The sequence below is a fragment of the Littorina saxatilis genome, linkage group LG4 (assembly GCF_037325665.1).
Source record: "Littorina saxatilis isolate snail1 linkage group LG4, US_GU_Lsax_2.0, whole genome shotgun sequence".
NCBI lineage: Eukaryota > Metazoa > Mollusca > Gastropoda > Littorinimorpha > Littorinidae > Littorina > Littorina saxatilis.
In genome coordinates this window covers 26,506,385-26,525,969 of record NC_090248.1, presented here as the reverse complement: position 1 = coordinate 26,525,969, position 19,585 = coordinate 26,506,385, and the positions used below count along the sequence as shown (strand labels likewise).

At 41.3% G+C, this 19,585-nt stretch overlaps 1 protein-coding gene across 4 annotated transcripts in view; it reads left to right on the top strand.

The window, feature by feature from the left end:
* The window catches only part of LOC138964342 (protein O-linked-mannose beta-1,2-N-acetylglucosaminyltransferase 1-like), a 70,576-nt gene extending 58,073 nt beyond the window's left edge, over positions 1 to 12,503 (top strand). For 2 of the 4 annotated variants that reach the window (XM_070336267.1, XM_070336265.1), the window contains 8 exons: positions 1,434 to 1,527; positions 4,638 to 4,687; positions 6,572 to 6,698; positions 7,487 to 7,616; positions 9,066 to 9,215; positions 10,565 to 10,723; positions 11,591 to 11,722; positions 12,073 to 12,503. In XM_070336267.1, the coding sequence (XP_070192368.1) occupies positions 1,434 to 1,527; positions 4,638 to 4,687; positions 6,572 to 6,698; positions 7,487 to 7,616; positions 9,066 to 9,215; positions 10,565 to 10,723; positions 11,591 to 11,722; positions 12,073 to 12,169 (939 nt within the window). In that variant the 3' untranslated portion in view covers positions 12,170 to 12,503. Of the gene's footprint in view, positions 1 to 1,433; positions 1,528 to 4,637; positions 4,688 to 6,571; positions 6,699 to 7,486; positions 7,617 to 9,062; positions 9,216 to 10,564; positions 10,724 to 11,590; positions 11,723 to 12,072 lie in introns of all 4 variants that reach the window. The other 2 variants (XM_070336266.1, XM_070336263.1) reach the window with 1 other exon arrangement.
* Positions 12,504 to 19,585: the final 7,082 nt, after the last annotated feature.

The following is a 19,585-nucleotide window of genomic DNA, read 5'->3' as shown; positions in this document are numbered from 1 at the left end:
CTGAACCAACTCAGAAAAAAAAATGAGAAAAATAAAACGCATCAACAATGGACACTAAGAACATTCCACCTGATCGAAAACAATATAGTTGTACAATCCAATATCACAAAAAGGCAACAAAAGCACACACGCAGCAAAACACATCTCTGCATAACCTAACTTATTACGTTCTGAACTTTTTATTTCAATTTCTCACGTTCCACCTGAGCCAACTCGGAATGAAAAAGATGTTAGTACTGAGTGCCATGTCCCCATTTGAAGACCTTATTTTTACACCCCCGGTATAGGGGTGTGTATAGGATTCGGTCGATGTGTTTGTTTGTTTGTTTGTTTGTGTGTTTGTGTTCGCATATAGATCTCAAGAATGAACGGACCGATCGTCACCAAACTTGGTGAACAGGTTCTATACATTCCTGAGACGGTCCTTACAAAAATTGGGACCAGTCAAACACACGGTTAGGGAGTTATTGGTGGATTAAGATTCTACAAGGACTTATAGAGGGACATATTAATGGTCAAAGGGAAATAACCTTCTCAGTTGGTGGCAGTGAGAATGGTAAGGACGGGGGTGTTTTTCCTACCTCGGAGGAATTTCTTGTTTTTTTCAGATTCAGATGTGTGTAAATTTTTCTCTGTTTCCAGATCACTGCTTCCCATTTTAGGCCTGATGTCTGATTTTTGGAGATCTGACTCAGATTTTTGAAGATTTCAAGACCTCCCTCTGTTTAAGACCCTAATTTTTTTTTAATTTGTGTGTGTTTGTTGATAATGTCTGTACATTTCAGCAACGCAAATTTCTGAAGAATGGGATAGTAGAGTACAGTGGAACTGACCCCTTTTAAGACCTCCAAAAATCTGACCAAACCAGCGGCGGGGATGTAGCTCAGTCAGTAGCGCGCTGGATTTGTATCCAGTTGGCCGCTGTCAGCGTGAGTTCGTCCCCACGTTCGGCGAGAGATTTATTTCTCAGAGTCAACTTTGTGTGCAGACTCTCCTCAGTGTCCGAACACCCCCCGTGTGTACACGCAAGCACAAGACCAAGTGCGCACGAAAAAGATCCTGTAATCCATGTCAGAGTTCGGTGGGTTATAGAAACACGAAAATACCCAGCATGCTTCCTCCGAAAGGGGCGTATGGCTGCCTAAATGGCGGGGTAAAAAACGGTCATACACGTAAAATTCCACTCGTGCAAAAAACACGAGTGTACGTGGGAGTTTCAGCCCACGAACGCAGAAGAAGATGACCAAACCAGGTCTTAAAATGAAGGGAGTCTTAAAATGGGGGTTCATTTACAGAGGATATGACTAGAAAGTCTAAGAAAACAGGATCTTAAAAGGGAGAAAGTCTAAAGTAGGGGGTCTTAAAAGGGGGGTTCCACTGTTTTGAGCATGAATATTGAAAGAGGGAATAAATGTTTGCTTTGTGTCCCACAGATCATGTGGGACGAGAAGTTTCCAGAGCACGCTGAGCTGGCCAAGCTCTTTGGTTTCAAGAACGCCAGCCTGCCCAGCAGTACCAAATATATGGGTGTGTATATATACTGAACGGCAAAAGTTAGGGACCGCCCTTGAAAAAAACAGCTGACTTCATCTGTGCCAAACTCCTTGTTCCTAATTTTATAAAACCAAATGGCTGTCAGGCACGAGACAGAACTGCCAAACTGCAAAAAGTGGACCATTTTTACGCTAGCGCGTGGGCAAGCCTGGGCGGGAAAGATGAAAAATTCGTTATGCACATGCAGGGAGGATGTGTTGTGAGTGAACTGTTGTCACCAGTTAGGCTTTATAGCCCCGCGATTTTCCGCTAGCCACCATCTTCTCACTATGCCTCCCAGACGAAAGGTGACCACTTTCAACAAAGCCCGGGCCATCGCATGGCTGCAAGACGGCGTAAGCAAGCGAGAAGTGGGCAGACGACTTGGAGTGTCCCATTCTGTCGTGGTCAGGCTGCATCAGAAGTTCCAGGCCACCAACAGCGTTCTGGAGAGGCCCAGATCAGGACGGCCAAAGAAGACAACACAGCGTCAAGATCGCTTCAGCTGAGGGTGGCAACAAACACCAATGTCAGCACGAAAACCATCCGCAAACGCCTGCACGAAGTTGGCCTGCGATCACGTCGTCCAGCTGTACGGCCACGACTGACAGCAGCTCATCGCCAGGCTCGTTTGGCGTTCTGTCACAACCATGCCAGGTGGACACGCCAGCAATGGGCCGATGAGCTGTTCAGCGATGAGTTCCGCTTTAATCTGCATCATCATGACGGTCGGGCTCGTGTGTGGAGGCGTCAGGGTGAGCGGTACAACAACAGTCTTGTGCAGGAGAGGGTGGCCTTCGGCGGGGGCTCCATCATGGTGTGGGGGGCCTTCAGTTTTCGACACAGAACCCCCCTCTACCACATTGTTGGCAACCTGACAGGCCAGCGCTACAGAGATGAGATTGTCGCCCCTTTGGTTCTACCCGCTCTACACCAGATTGGTGTGCAGGCTGTGTTCCAGGACGATAACGCGACACCTCACAGAGCGAGGCTGGTCAACAACTTCATCCAGCAGGCTGGTGTCACCAGGATGAACTGGGCGGCCTGCAGCCCTGATTTCAACCCCATCGAGCACCTGTGGGATGAGCTGGACAGGCGAGTGAGGAACAACCACCCCCAAGGATCCTGCAGCAACTGCTTCAGTTCCTGCAAATCGAATGGCAGGCTATTCCTCAGGCCTTCTGCAGGAAGCTGGTAAACTCGATGCAGAACAGGACTGCAGAAGGCATCGCAAAACGCGGCGGACACACCCATTACTGAACTGTTCGGAACTTGCAAATTTTGTTTTCGACCCCCATGTTGTTTCAGAGCTTGTTGACACGGAATGCGTGAATGAAATGTCACCATATTTTGGAAAAGGATCGAAGAGATAATGAATTAAACATGTTACAAATTTGATTCAATTTTAATTGGTGGTTTGGAAGCTGTGTTTGTTTGCGTTAGTGGTCCCTAACTTTTTCCTATGAGTATATATTCCTTCTTCCAGTTTCTGCTGTGACTGACTTTTTCATCATGTTTGTGTCTCCTCTGCTGCCCTCCGTATGCTGCGTTGAGTGCAACCAAAAAAAAAATCTGTGTTAATTGGAAAGATAACTGTAAACTGTTTCTGATTTTTACATTTAGTCAAGTTTTGACTAAATGTTTTAACATAGAGGGGGGAATCGAGACGAGGGTCGTGGTGTATGTGCGTGCGTGTGTGTGTGTGTGTGTGTGTGTGTCTGTCTGTCTGTCTGTCTGTCTGTCTGTCTGTCTGTGTGTGTAGAGCGATTCAGACTAAACTACTGGACCGATCTTTATGAAATTTGACATGAGAGTTCCTGGGTATGAAATCCCCAGACGTTTTTTTCATTTTTTTCATAAATGTCTTTTATGACGTCATATCCGGCTTTTCGTGAAAGTTGAGGCGGCACTGTCACGCCCTCATTTTTCAACCAAATTGGTTGAAATTTTGGTCAAGTAATCTTCGACGAAGCCCGGACTTCGGTATTGCATTTCAGCTTGGTGGCTTAAAAATTAATTAATGACTTTGGTCATTAAAAATCTGAAAATTGTAAAAAAAAATAGAAATTTATAAAACGATCCAAATTTACGTTCATCTTATTCTCCATCATTTTCTGATTCCAAAAACATATAAATATGTTATATTTGGATTAAAAACAAGCTCTGAAAATTAAATATATAAAAATTATTATCAAAATTAAATTGTCGAAATCAATTTAAAAACACTTTCATCTTATTCCTTGTCGGTTCCCGATTCCAAAAACATATAGATATGATATGTTTGGATTAAAAACACGCTCAGAAAGTTAAAACGAAGAGAGGTACAGTAAAGCGTGCTATGAAGCACAGCGCAACCGAGCCAAACAGGCTCGTCACTTTCACTGCCTTTTGCACTAGCGGCGGACTACGTTCAGTTTCATTCTGTGAGTTCCACAGCTTGACTAAATGTAGTAATTTCGCCTTACGCGACTTGTTTTTTTTTCTCTCCCTAAATATAAGCAATGAGTTGCTGAGATTCAATATGCCAAAGTCACGTTTTTAAACGATGAGACTTTCATAAGGGCTGTACAGTTTTCAGTGTCTGTTTTCTATCAGTGTTTCATTATCTGTTTCATAAGTGTCTGTCTACCCCCGGCGGGTTAGGGGGAAGAATTTACCCGATGCTCCCCAGCATGTCGTAAGAGGCGACTAACGGATTCTGTTTCTCTTTTTACCCTTGTTAAGTGTTTCTTGTATAGAATATAGTCAATTTTTGTAAAGATTTTAGTCAAGCAGTATGTAAGAAATGTTAAGTCCTTTGTACTGGAAACTTGCATTCTCCCAGTTGCAAGCCCCTGGAGCAAATTTTTGATCAGTGCTTTTGTGAACAATTGACAAGTGGCTCTATCCCATCTCCCCCCTTCCCTCCGTCGCGATATAACCTTCGTGGTTGAAAACGACGTTAAACACCAAATAAAGAAAGATGTCTATCTGTCAACTTCAAAGACCTGTGGGTCGACCTAGTAGTAAATGTAACGTTTTGTTTTGTCTACTATAAATGTTCCAATTTACATTCTTGTTTTTTTTATTCACTTTCATTGTTGCTTACATTTTGCTTCAAACAGAACAAATGGGCCACGCCTTGAAGGAGTCTGTCAACATTTTTCCCTCGGCTGTGAGTACCTGACGCTTTCCTGTTTTTATGACCCTCTCTTCAGAATAGATTTAAGTGAGAAAAACAGTGGTTTCATAGGTTGTGTGTAACAATAGGAAGGTTTTCGCCAGTTATCTCTTTGAGGTTTTGGGTGCTTACAGAGTACCGTGCCCCTTGCGGGGGGCATCAAACATCGAGGTCACAAGCAGGGTCAAGGAGAAGGTCGGCTGGGCGGACAGGAGACTACAAAAGGAAGGTTTCCGCCAGTTATCTCTCTTTGAGGTTTTGGGTGCTTAGAGAGTACTGTGCCCCTTGCGGGGGCATCAAACATCGAGGTCACAAGCAGGGTCAAGGGGAAGGTCGGCTGGGCTGACAGGAGACTATTGAGTGATCATTTTTACAGGATCAGCATCTTGAGAGATTCTCTGTTCAAGTAATACTTGTAACTTGTATATATCTGATGTCAAGTTTACGCATTTGTGTTTCTATGAGCTTCGTTTCAGAATAGATTTAACTACTGTAAGAACAATTAAGTCGCGTAAGGCGAAATTACTACATTTAGTCAAGCTGTGGAACTCACAGAATGAAACTGAATGCACTGCATTTTTTCACAGTGACCGTAGTCCGCCGCTTGTGCAAAATGTAGTGAAACTGACGAGCCTGTTCAGCACGGTAGTGGTTTCGCTGTGCTGCATAGCATGCTTTTCTGTACCTCTCTTCGTTTTAACTTTCTGAGCGTGTTTTTAATCCAAACATATCATATCTATATGTTTTTGGAATCAGGAACTGACAAGGAATAAGATGAAATTGTTTTTAAATCGATTTCGGAAATTTAATTTTGATCATAATTTTAATATTTTTAATTTTCAGAGCTTGTTTTTAATCCAAATATAACATATTTATATGTTTTTGGAATCAGGAGATGATGTAGAATAAGATGAACGTAAATTTGGATCGTTTTATATAAAAAAAAATTTATTACAATTTTCAGATTTTTAATGACCAGTCATTAATTAAGTTTTAAGCCACCAAGCTGAAATGCAATACCGAAATCCGGCCTTCGTCGAAGATTGCTTTACAAAAATTTCAATCAATTTGATTGAAAAATGAGGGTGTGACAGTGTCGCCTCAACTTTTACAAAAAGCCGGATATGACGTTATCAAAAGTATTTATCGAAAAAAAGAAAAAAATGTCCGGGGATATCATTCCCAAGAACTCTCATGTCAAATTTCATAAAGATCGGTCCAGTAGTTTGGTCTGAATCGCTCTACACACACAGACAGACACACACACATACACCACGACCCTCGTCTCGATTCCCCCTCTATGTTAAAACATTTAGTCAAAACTTGACTAAATGTAAGAACTGGTTTCATAGGTTGTGTGTGACAATTTAGTGATCCGTTTTACTGGATTAGCATCTTTTAAGATTCTCTGTTCAAATATACTCACTTGTATAGTTTACATCTAGAGTACTTAGAAATTGACTGATGTTGGGATTTAGGAGAGGCTGAGTGATTGGGGACGTCAATGGATGCATGGCTGGATGGACAGATGGATGAATTGCTTGTATTGTCAACTCTTTTCTTTTGTGAATGAAATGTAGGAGTGGGATTTGTGTGGAAATCCACACAAATACTCTGTTATTCTAAAACAGGAAAAATATACCCATTTTTAATGTTTAAATTATAGATATATTCCTTGCAGCAGCAAGAGGGATTCTTATAGTGGTGTCATTCCCCAGTAAGCTTTTCATGTCTCCTGTGTAAGTTCCGTCCTGGGATGGGATAAAGCATACATTTCTGTCATGACAAAATTGAGGGGAAGGGAGGGGGTGGGGGGGGGGGGGGATGGGGGTGAGACTAAATATATGCTCAGACTGCCCTCAATGCTTTCTGTTTCAGGATCATTTTATCGTGGTGGAAGAGGAGCTTCTGTTGGCGCCAGACTTTCTCAGCTTTCTGGCGCAATGTTTCAGCACGCTTAATTCAGATCCCACTCTGCTTGCTGTTTCTTCCTGGAACTTTAATGGTAAATACTTACATGATTATAATGAAGTATTATGTGAAGTATTGCTATTATCTATCTGTCCATTATCTGTAGTCTGCAGACCTGCCTCAGGGCTGAATGATGCTTTCAGTATCTAGAAAATGTTACACCGTCATATGCAAGAGTAATATTTAAAGAGTAGGTCAGGTGACGTTTAATTTATTGTGAACTTTGATGATAGGCAAATAGACATATCTGCCCCTACCTTGTGTAATCGACAAAAAAGTTGTCTAACATTGCATTAGTACTTGTGATAAGCTTTGTGTGTGTGTGTGTGTGTGTGCATGTGCGAGCACACTTGTGTGTACATTTGTGTGTTTGTATGTGTGCATACTTGTTGTGCGTTTGTGTGTGTGTGTGTGTGCATACTTGTGCATTTGTGTGTATATGTGTGTGCATACTTGTGCGTTTGTGTGTATGTGTGTGTGTGCATACTTGTGCGTTTGTGTGTATGTGTGTGCATACTTGTGCGTTTGTGTGTATGTGTGTGTGTGCATACTTGTGCGTTTGTGTGTATGTGTGTGCATACTTGTGCATGTGTGTGTATGTGTGTGTGCATACTTGTTGTGCGTGTATGTGCATGTGTATGAGACAGAGAAGGGTGGAGTGAGGAAAGAAGATGGGGGAAGAGAGAACGTTTCTGTTTGCGTCTCGGTATCCGCCTTAGTAACGGTCTATCTGATTGTGTACATGAACTTTTTCACAGCATTACTATCCTCAATCTGCTCATTACGAAGTAGGGTTGATTGTCTCTTTCCTGTCCCGTGTAGGTTTTGAGAAAACATCGGGCAACAGAGGGATTGTGTACCGAGTGGAGGAATTCCCAGGGATGGGCTTTCTGGTCAAGAAAAAGGCCATGGCCGCTCTCACCGACTCTTTTCCTCAGTGCTGCACGAACAGGTCAGGATTCACTTCACTGTTGAGTAATACTTCTGTTGTGCGATGTTCTGTTGGATGAGATTTGTTTTTGAGTCACTTGAGAAAAAGTGACTCTATGTAATCGGTCAGTGTTAGTCTGTCCGGCCGGCCGTCCGGCCGGCCGTCCGGCCGGCCGGCCGTCCGTAGACACCACCTTAACGTTGGACTTTTCTCGGAAACTATCAAAGCGATCGGGCTCATATTTTGTTTAGTCGTGACCTCCAATGACCTCTACACTTTAACGATGGTTTCGTTGACCTTTGACCTTTTTCAAGGTCACAGGTCAGCGTCAAAGGAAAAATTAGACATTTTATATCTTTGACAAAGTTCATCGGATGTGATTGAAACTTTGTAGGATTATTCTTTACATCAAAGTATTTACATCTGTAGCCTTTTACGAACGTTATCAGAAAAACAAGGGAGATAACTAGCCTTTTCTGTTCGGCAACACACAACTTAACGTTGGGCTTTTCTCGGAAACTATAAAGGTGACCGGGCTCAAATTTTATGTGAACGTGACTCATTGTGTTGTGAATAGCAATTTCTTCCTGTCCATCTGATGCCTCATATAATATTCAGAACTGCGAAAGTGACTCGATCGAGCGTTTGCTCTTCTTGTTCTTTTAGGTCTTGTTTTTTTTGTTTGTTTGTTTGTTTTTGCTTTTATAAGAAACAGTGGTACATACATGTAATGTGAGGCCCCTCTAATGAGAGTCTAACAATACCATATTAGAGGTGCCTCAGATTACAAGTACCATTGTTTTCTCTTTGTAAGTGGAAATTGGGGGGGGGGGGGGGGGGATGTTAGATTTAATAATTTAGTGTGAGTCTTCTTCTTCTTCAGTGTTCCAGAATTGTCTGGTTACGTGTGAGCTCGTTTACCCATTTGGGTTCCTCACACTATACTCTGAGAGCATAGTCAGCTCACTCCGCTTTCGTTGAGTAGGCATGCTGAGTATTTTCGTGTTTCCATAACCGACATGGATTACAGGATCTTTTCCTTGCGCACTTGGTCTTGTGCTTGCGTGTACACACGAAGGGGGTTAAGTCACTAGCAGGTCTGCACATAAGTTGACCTGGGAGATCGGAAAAATCTCCACTCTTAACCTACCAGGCGGCAGCGACCAGGATTCGAACTCACGACCTCCCGATTAGGAGGCCGACGCGACGTCTTACCACCACGCCACTGCGCCCGTCGTGTGAGTCTACCTTTTCAGATTGAATTGGGCATTTTACTAGCATTTTACTAGCATTTTAACTAGCGTTCCAGTAGGCTGTGTTTTTGAAGAAAATAGAGATCTTTCCCTGGAAATAGTAAATTTTGTATCATCCCATGGTATTCACAGCTGCAACATTTTCCCACCTAACATTTACTCATGTCCAGGTCATTGTGTATATTTGCAGAAAGATCTTCTCTTTTTCTGTTAGTAGAGCGTGGCATGGATGGAAGTTTGAAGGTGAAGGTCACTTTGAAATACTGATGCCTGACGTGTCACGAGTGTTTCGGCAGCCCTTCCATGGAATCGGCCAAGAGGAGGTGTTCATGACAGACCTGTTTCTACGTCCTCGCACCACCAGTCTGTGAGTTTGTGGAGACAGTGTGTGTGTCTTTCTGTGTGTCTCTCTGTGTGTCTGTCTTTACAAATGTGTGTGTGTGTGTGTGTCTCTGTCTGTCTGTCTGTCTGTCTGTCTGTCTATCTGTGTTTGTGTTTAGATAGGAGTGTGCGAGAGAGAGAGTGTATATCAGGGTGTGCGTGTATGTGTATGTAAATGTACATTTAATGAGAGAAAGCCACTTTTGTCAGGTGTTCAAGGCACAAGCTTTATTTATTCCTCCATTTTAAAACTTGATTTTCTAACATGCGGTCTTAACCCCTTCACTGCCACAGTATAATAGCCTTTTGGTATTGCTGTGTGCCAGGCCAAAATTCAGTTTTTTTGGGTAGGTTCACTAATCTGTTCACTGCTCATTCATTTATTGAGATATCTCTTAGATATTTGGCATGTTTTTTTATAATACCCTTGGCTATTATATGATATCAAAATAATAGGATTTTGTCAAAAACATTTTTGTAATTATTGATATAAATGAACATTTTTTTCACAAAACAAACAGTTTTCCGACACACACACATACATTGCAGCAGATAAAACAACACAAAACACTGCAAAAACAGGTGAAAGTGTATAATGAAAATGAAGTCAAACATCTGGTACTCACATTACAGCCATCAAAAGTGTTCTGTGTGGTAAATCCATAAATGAATAAGGCCATGCTCCATTCCTCGGCCACGCCGCCCCCGCGAACTTGAGCCCCTTCCCCTACCACGACCTCGACCTCTCACGACAGGAGGGGGTGCGGTACTTGTGCTAGGAATAGCATGGTCAGAAACTTCGGCAGCATCAGACTCAGTCTCGGAGTCACTTTCAGTTTCCATTTCGAAGTTCGAGTCATTTTTGTCTTCATCACCCACAGCCTCCGACAAAAGAGGGTGGTGCTGGTTGCTGTCTGTCTCATCGTCGTCGGAATCGCTGTCATCTAGTCCTCCTAAGTCTTCATCGCCACTATCATTGTCGTTCAACACTTCTTGCAGAGCTTCTAGCGCACTGTAGCGCTTGAAGACAGGCCTGCGGGTTGAACTTCGACTTTTGTCCGCCATCTTGAATACGATTATAGGTCTGGAACTTTCTCTGAGTTTTCGTCACGTGATACGAACTTCTGCACTTTTTAGCAACCCTATACTAGAGCTTGGACCAGTTTTCCACGCTTACCTCCCATTTAAAATTTCTATATTTCGCCGACACAAATCCCACGTACGAGATACGGTTATGGGCGTACGACAAACCGAAAATGACCACGTATTACGTACGGGGTGGGCAGTGAAGGGGTTAAAATAGGTCACTTACCTCTGTACACTATGTCTTTTCAGCGAGCAGCCATCGCCGCTTCAAGATCTAAGCAGCTTGATGGAACGGGAGTATGAGATGTATCTGAATAACCTTATTGCTGGCTGCACAGTTTTTCCCACTGCAAACCTGGGCCAGTGCATCAGTGGGGTGGAGCCGCCACCAGATTTGTCCACTGAAAAGTGAGTGAATTCTTTGGTTGGTTGCTTGTTTGGATTGATTTCTTGATTAGAGAGCTGAGAGGACTATTTGGATTAAACTTTAATTGAGTAGTACAGACTCTCTTTTTCCCATGGCAAACCTTGGCCAGTGAAAAGTGAGTGAATTTTGTCATTGTTTGGTGGTTTGATTGGTCAGGGGAGATATTACACTCGCGTCTGACACTAATTTTTCTCCTAATTTGACCCCTTCTGAAAAATGAGTGAAGTCCTTGGTTGGTCGGTTAGTGAGCTGTGAGAGTAAACTTGCACTAGTTTACTGATAAAGTTTGTTGATTTAAAAATGTACACATTTGACTGAGAAAAGAAAAGACCTATGAAGAAGGTTTGCTCCAAGCCACACACGAAAAAAACACAAAAAAACAAAATAAGGCAAAAAATAATTGTAGTAGCAAACCTGCATGCAACTGAGGTTAAAAAAAATAAAAATAAAAAAAATAAAAATTGCACTAACAGCCCTTGCTATCCACCAGATTTGTCCTGTTCTGAAAAATGAGTGTGAATTCCTTGGTTGGTGAGCTGAGAGGGTCAACTCACATGACACTAGCTTTACATCAGATTCAAATGCCTCCTTTGAAAAGTGAATTTCAATTCCTTAGTTGTTTTGGTGTTTATTGTGACCTTTTTCTCGCCATAAAAACAGTTTGGTAGATCTATAGAAATGACAGCCAAGTTTTTCACAGTTTGAAAAAAGTGTCAGCGGTTTTGCGGACTTATTACAGATGCCAAAAGTTCGGCATCCCTGCTCTTTGATATTTTACCCTGAAAACTTTCAGAGTCAGATGAAGAGAACGTTGCATTGATTGATGATGATGTTTTGCATGTTTACAGACACTGTCTAGCAATCTACTTCGAGCAGGCGAGCTCGCTGGACTTTGTGAGGCTGGGCGAGATCAGTCGCTGCTTCGGCCTGTTATCTGCTCGCAACCTCCGTCCCAAAAATCTCCACAACGGCATGCTCAGGTATGCAGATCTAGAATACTCTAGGGTTTTGTTGGTGTGTGCAGAGGTGTGTGTGTGTGAGTGCATGTGTCTGTGTGTGTCAGTGTGTGTGTGTGTGTGTGTTGCTATGTTTCTGTGTGTGTATGTTTCTCTGTGTGTGTGTTTGTGTGAATGTGCATGGATATGCATGACTATCATTGTGTTTTGTTTTAATTATAAAACATCCTGTATTACATATAATGATAGTCAACTCACAGGGTAAACCTGATGATTTTAAGCCAAAGTTGAAGCATGAAATTGTCCTGCATTCAGCATGACAAGTTAGTGTTACACTTTCAAAACCTAAAATCTCTTTTTTTGTGATGTTGCAGGTTTTGGTATCAGGAACGTCACATATTCCTGGTAGGATCTTTCACACCGTACTACAAGAACAAACCAGCAGAGTCTGACGCAGTGAGGCTACCATAATCCCATTTGCCATTAAGGTTTTCTATACTCAACTCAGGGGTCAAGCTGACTTTGAGTGATTTACGTAGGTTGAGCAAAAGCAAGACCTATTGTGCACCGTGAAGTGGCTAAAATGAGTAAGGCACCTAAAAAATGGAACATTTAGGTACACTTTTTCAAGGAGTGTGACCCCTGCTCACACACACAAAGCCCAGTATGACAACAGATCATTTTGTGATACAGTGGTAGTGCCTATTAGGAGAAGAGATTTCCTTGAGGAACCAGCCCCAAATATGTGTGTGCAAGAAACCATACTTCTGGTAATTTGATCAGTGTTTCAGGTGGCAGTTGCCATATTAAACCAAGGAAGAGTAACTTAATCATTCCACGTTAGTGGTGGATTCCATGCCCCACATTGCATCCTGCAAAAGTGTCCCTTTCCTGCAGATTCCGATTCTCAACAGGGACACTTTGGTTGGCTTACTGGATGAAAGAAAGAGGTGTTTGTTATGGTGAAGTCCTTCCCTGCACTTTTGACGACTGAATATGACACACATGTTTTGGAAGAACCCTTTCATATCAAGAGTGCTGCGCTGAAGATTTGCTAGATGACAGAAAGTGTCATTTGTTTTTGAGAAGTCTCATATTAAGAGTCTCTCTAATGTACCTTTGGTGTGAGTTGAAAGGACTGTTTAGTGTTTGCATTGGGCAGTGGTAAGTTATGGTGTTGATGGGTACATGGCACATTTAAGTTATGTGTACTGTGTACAGTATTGTAACTGTTTGATATGACTGTTTACAACACTGTAGGCACACTCCTTCTTGTGAAAACAGCTCAGCTCCGACCATCTCAGATCTGACTTAGCTTTTACATGGGATAATTATCATCCCTCCACTTGCTCACATGCCAAAAATCAACACCCTGGTTGCTTGCTGTGATGAGTTGGAATATTTTGACGAATCGATTTCTTAAAATGCCCCTTAAGTGGCTTTTACAAAATCAATACATCAACAAATTCGCATTGAGCACAGAGAGCACCCAAGCTGTTCATGTTTATGTGTGGCTAAGTGGAGGGTTCAGGTCTTATTCCATGTAAACGCCTCGTCAGATCTGAGGTAGTAAGCCCAACTGTTTTCACGAGGAGGAGTGTGCCTTTAAGCCATGGTGTTGAAGGCGACATACCTTAATGCCAACAGTAAATCTTCTCTGATATTCTTTTGGTAGCTACTCATTCTAAACCAAGAGTTTAGATCTAGAACTATGTACACGATCATCTCTTGTACCACCACCATTTAAAGCACGAAAGTATTGGCTATGCTTTGTGTGTATTTAGGGCTCTTTGGATGAAGTTTTCTTGTGAAGGAGCGATTTTGCAGGCCGCAATCGATTTCTTTTCATGAGATTTCACCACACACTTTAAGTAAGCTGAATTTGTAACTGTGAGGGTTTATAATAGTTAGGATTCCATTAAGCTCGTGCAGTAACATGAATTTGTATGTGCAAGAGTTCAGAATATAATTTGTGTGATGATTGCTCAGTAAACATTGAACCATTATCCATGTGAAATTGTATTATATGAATCTGGGTGCATACAAGATAGGAACCAAGGAACCAAGTTTCCAAGTGCAATACAGTGGAACCCGCCTTTTAAAACACTCCCACACCCCACTACCCCCCCACCCTGCCCCAACCCCCAAACCCTCTTAGGTTTTTATTAGTTTTACATTTTTTATTCATCACCTTTGTAAATTAACCTCTTAAGACTCTCTCCTTTTTAAGAACTGCTTTTCTAACATTTTTGGAGGACTTAAAAGAGGGGTTCCACTGTTGTACTTTTGCTGTTGTCATCGTTGAAATCCAGTCGTGTAGAACTAATGCAATGAACTTATGAAGTTTCTGTGATAACAATTTTCCACCAAGCTTGTTTTAAGAGACTCAAATTCTGTGTGTTGTATGATGTCTGTAGACAGTGAGCTTAATGTTTTTCACCATGCTGTTCTTGGCAATATTTTAAAACGCCAAAACAATTTCCTTCCACATGTCTGTTGCAATGACTAATGCTTCTTTTTCTAGTTTTTCTATCAGTCAGCAAATGTTTGTGTTTGTGTGTGTGAGTGTGTATTTTATGTGCATGTATGTGTGTGAGTGTATGCATGCATATATGTGTGCGTGCACATGCATATGTGTGAGTGAAATTCCAAGTGTGGTCATGATTCTCGCGGAGTCTGCAGTTTGCTACGTTGTTTGACCAGCTTTAATAGAAATAGAAAATTTCCTGTAATCATGAAATTCCATTGTAAGTCTTGCTTTGTACCACACAGAAAAAGCAAACCTGTCGTGCTCTTAGTCACAAAATATCTTGCCAAGGGAACGAATTCATCTGATACATGTATTATCAGTAACCCATGTGCTGTCGTGGATAAAAGGGCAATCACGTGTTAATTATCTCGAGTACAAATTGAATAGCGTTGAAATACTCATGAATTGCTTTAGTTATACAAACTTGTGCACAATCTTATGAAAAAGCCGAAGAAAAAAAATGAAAAAAAATAAAAACTTCCTCCGGACTATACAGTAAAACAGATTTTCTGCCTGGAGTAGACTCCTTTATTTCAATTTTAAAGAAAAAAAAGTTTAAACTAGTTATAACATGGGAACATTAAAAGGATGGCTGTTCATGTGTATTTGTTGTTCTGTCATCATTTTTCTGTCTGTATCAGTCTGTCTGACAGATCTCTCTCTCTCTCTCTCTCTCTCTCTCTCTCTCTCTCTCTCTCTCTCTCTCTCTCTCTCTCTCTCTCTCTCTCTCTCTCTCTCTCTCTTTTGTGCTGTTTGTCCCTCTTCATAGCACATACATACCCACACACACACACACACACACACACATACACACACAAACTAACACACACACACACACACACTGTGACACACTTATTTTTATTTTTGTCTCCTGCTTAAAATACCACTGAATAATATTAACGTACTAGGATTTTGCATCGCAGCAAGCTGTATGCTGGCATTTACTCAATATCTTTTGATTGTGCCATCCTAATATAAATGTGTTGAACAAAATATGTTTGGGAATCCAGAGGTAGAGTCAAGAACAACCATAAAAGATTTATCTCTTTTGTTTGGTGTTATGTGCAATTTTCATTTAAGATTTTCACCCGATTTATATTATTTTGTGTGATGCTAAATAGCCAAAGTCATGAATGGTTTACAAATTGATTTTGATTTATATCCATGCATTTGGTGTGAGCGTGATTTTGTTGCAATTTGTTATATTTTGCTCATTTTGTTTGCTTGTGCAGCAAGTGAATAAACGTTTTGCCTGTTTTATTCTTTTCTTTTTTTTTATCAGTTTTTTTTTTAAAGACACTAAAACATCTGTAAAATTGGCTATATCGGATCATTATTGTATGTTGTGTATATTTCATGCTTGACTCCAATTTGGTCATTTTCAGAGTTTTGTGATTGCTAGCTTTTTGCACGACACGGGAATTTGTTGTGGTTGAAATGTTTGCATGGGAATGGTTTAAAGGGAAATAATGTTTTCCTTTGCTTACACACAGCTGGGGATTTGTCCAGAAAGAAAAGACAGTGTTTGAGAGATGAACCGAGCATAATAGACGTTTTTCGGAAAGAACTCTATCAAGATTTTCAGCAATCTGGAAAAGAAAGAGCCCTTTTACATCGGACAAGTTTTTCACAGCATCCGGAGCAATTTGTTACACGCTTCCGATCGGCTCTTATCCTGCGATCCGGACGAACAGCTAACTATGATGTGTATGCATTGCAGCGTTCGCTAAATATGATATCATTTTCGAAAATTGTCTATTTGATTCATGAGAACAAGTTAGGCTTGTCCAATACGATAAAAAGAAAGACTGAACCTTTTAAAGCACCTGATCTTTTTATGTCCTGTGTGTTAGGAAAAATCCCATTCTGTTGTGGGGTTAAAAGCACATTGCAAACACTATTTCCAAGTCCTTTGTTCACCAGAATGTCTATGTCTGTATATGATCTATATCTAGTCTAAACTTGATGGAGCTATTCCTTACTTGTCAGGCTTTTGTTTGAAAAATGAGGCAAACATTTGTGAAGGGGTAAGATTAAATTATTTGCACAAAACTATCATTTTGCTACAAGCCCCCCTCCCCCCCCTTCCACGCCTAAAATATGTTGAGATTAGTTTAAAGGAAGTACTTATTGTAAGGGACTTCTCTAATAGTGTTGCTGTGTAACGTTTATTTATTTATTTATTTATTTGAGTGTACTGTCTCTTTTTTTCATTTTAAACAAGCAAGGACTTACATTTTTGTGTGAATGCTTTCTTCTTGGTCTTCTGTGTATGGTAATTTGTTACATTTTGTGTCAAAACAATCAAATGCTTGCGTTGATGTCAAGAAAGACGAGAACTCACTCCTGTAAAGGCTTGCACACAGACAGACATATGCATGCATGTACTCCCCCCCGCGGGTTAGGGGGAAGGATTTACCCCTCCCTGGTCCCCCCGCGGGTTAGGGGGAAGAATTTACCCGATGCTCCCCAGGCGACTAACGGATTCTGTTTCTCCTTTTACCCTTGTTAAGTGTTTCTTGTATAGAATATAGTCAATGTTTGTAAAGATTTTAGTCAAGCAGTATGTAAGAAATGTTAAGTCCTTTGTACTGGAAACTTGCATTCTCCCAGTAAGGTCATATATTGTACTACGTTGCAAGCCCCTGGAGCAATTTTTTGATTAGTGCTTTTGTGAACAAGAAACAATTAACAAGTGGCTCTATCCCATCTCTCCCCTTTCACCGTCGCGATATAACCTTGAACGGTTGAAATCGACGTTAAACACCAAATAAAGAAAGCATGCATGCATGTACACACACACACACACACACACACACACACACACACACACACACACACACACACACACACACACACACACACACACACACACACACACACGCACGCACGCACGCACGCACGCACGCACGCACACAAACGACTGGTGTAGAACAGAAGCGTTTATTCTGATTAATGCATGCACACAATCATTGATATACATGTACTGTGTATAATATGTCCATTTCTGTTGGTTTAGTATTACGTTTAGTGTACGTTGTTTCTGATTACATTCCCTGTGTTTTTCAAAAAAAAGTATGTAACCAGAAAATGTGTCAAGATGTTTTTTCTTGTTTTAGGGAAGTTTCTTTAGTGTTTGTGTGTGTGCGTGCATGTGTGTGTGTGTGTGTGTGTGTGTGTGTGTGTGTGTGTGTGTGTGTGTGTGTGTGTGTGTGTGAGTGTGGTCTTCACATTTTAGGTCGAGACAAATTAAGCTACAACAAAAAACTTGTCACAGAAGACACTAACAGTACTTAAAAGTCAGACACAGACGGCTCCAAACGTATTTTTGATTTACTGACCACAAAATGTCAACGTTTTTAAGAAAATCTGTCAAAACTGCTTAAATGAACCTGGCCACTAGTCCAACCATCGCTCTTCCTTTATTCCTACAAACTGTCCGCGCGAAAACGGGATCTCCGATATAATGTAATGAACGCAAACTGTACCATTGCAGAGAAAGTCTCATTGTGTTTGTAATAGCTAGTCTCTAAACCAAACCATTCACCCACTCTCCCTCTCTCTCTCTCTCTCTCTGTCTGTGTCTCTGTCTCTCTCTCTCTCTCTCTCTCTCTCTCTCTCTCTCTCTCTCTCTCTCTCTCTCTCTCTCGTTTAGCATCTGAAGAAATAAGTCTTGGAGGAAATCTCCAAATAAACTTCTTTTTTTTTGTTAGTAAAACACACACACACACACACACACACACACACACACACACACACACACACACACACACACACACACACACACACATTAAAAGGAAAGGGGACAGACAGTTTTTTTTTTCTCCATCTGAATAAAAAAAGGTCTCGGTAGGATAGCAGATAAAAATTTTAAAAAACATCTTACGTTCATGCACTTACACACAAAAACAAAGAAAAGAAAATGCGTCGTAGAGTTTTCTAAGACAAGTTTTATTTTACCTAGTGTTTGAACAGGTATCGTTTTACCTGGATTTTTTTTTAACGAGTCGAAAACAAGCGCCTGCACACCCTTTCAATTTCCAGAACATTAACACGGAAGCTCTGATTTCGTTGAAACTGATCCTGAGTTATTCGCCTCACACAACCGGGGTCTTCAAGTTAAACGGAGCATCATATTACACACGTTTATTCTTGATATTTCGAAACTTAATTTGAGAATGACATTTGACATGGGTGGCGATAGGTTGTGATCGTTTTCGCCTGCGAAGTTGGAATATCAAGTTGTGATACAGTGGGAACCCAGGCCTCCTTTTCAACACCCCGCCAGCCCTAGCCCCCACCCCCCACCCCTACCCCTACCGGTGTGACGTTTTCATTTTTCGCCGTGTTGATATTTCGCTTCTCGGCCTTGTTGATCTAGTATAAACTCTACACTGAACAAAAAAAACACCCTTCGATAGTACTGATGAGCGACCTTGTGTACCTTACATTCATGGGGCCAAATTTGTCCAACCAATTTGTTTTATTTAACTTAGAAATTTGATTCATCCTGAAATGTTTTCCTTCTTACTCAAGGGACGTAACCACTCAGTACACGTTTTCGAAGAATTCGATTTTGGGGGTGAAATCTATTAGATTTTACCACCAATTTTCTTCACATGCAAGAAATTGACATGCTTTTCGTCCATAAATAATTTCACTTCTTAATTTTACCAGGAAACAACATTTCAGTCTTGAGTCAGTATGTCGAGGGGGAAATATGTACACAGGCGAAAGATGAAATCGTGACACCGGCCCGGCGCCCTAACCCCCCATTTAACACGTCCTCCCTTTTAAGAATTTTTTTCTCCTCAGGTTTTGTGTTTATAACCTCTGTAAATATACTACCATTTTAAAACTCCCATCTTTTGAAGACCAGCTAGACTGTCAAGGTTGTTGATGTTATGAAGCTCCGCTGGGCCCCAAAGTTTCTCATAGAATTCGCTTCTCATGTCCGCAAAGGTTGGGCATGTCTAGAGGACATGCTCTGGGGTCTGTGTGCCTGTTCCACACGGTGCAGTCGTCTGTGTGTGAGATCTTCATTCTGTAGAGGTGGTCTAGGAGCCCGCAGTGACCGGTTCGGAGCCTGAAGATGATGACCTGTTGTGCTCTTGTGAGGCGCTTGACGTCATCATCTTCTGAGTGCATACCTTTCGGCGGTTCTTCCACTGCTGTGTGTTGGGAACCTTCTTTGTTAACATTGATTTACCCTACTGGTAGAAAAGTACAAACTACAGAAGGTGGCAATTTAATGCTGTAATCTTTTGTAGATGGCCATTGGGTTTTGCATGAATTGATTGTGAAGAGTTTACTCTTCATACTGTTTGTTCAGTTGTCAATAATCTTATGTCATCATA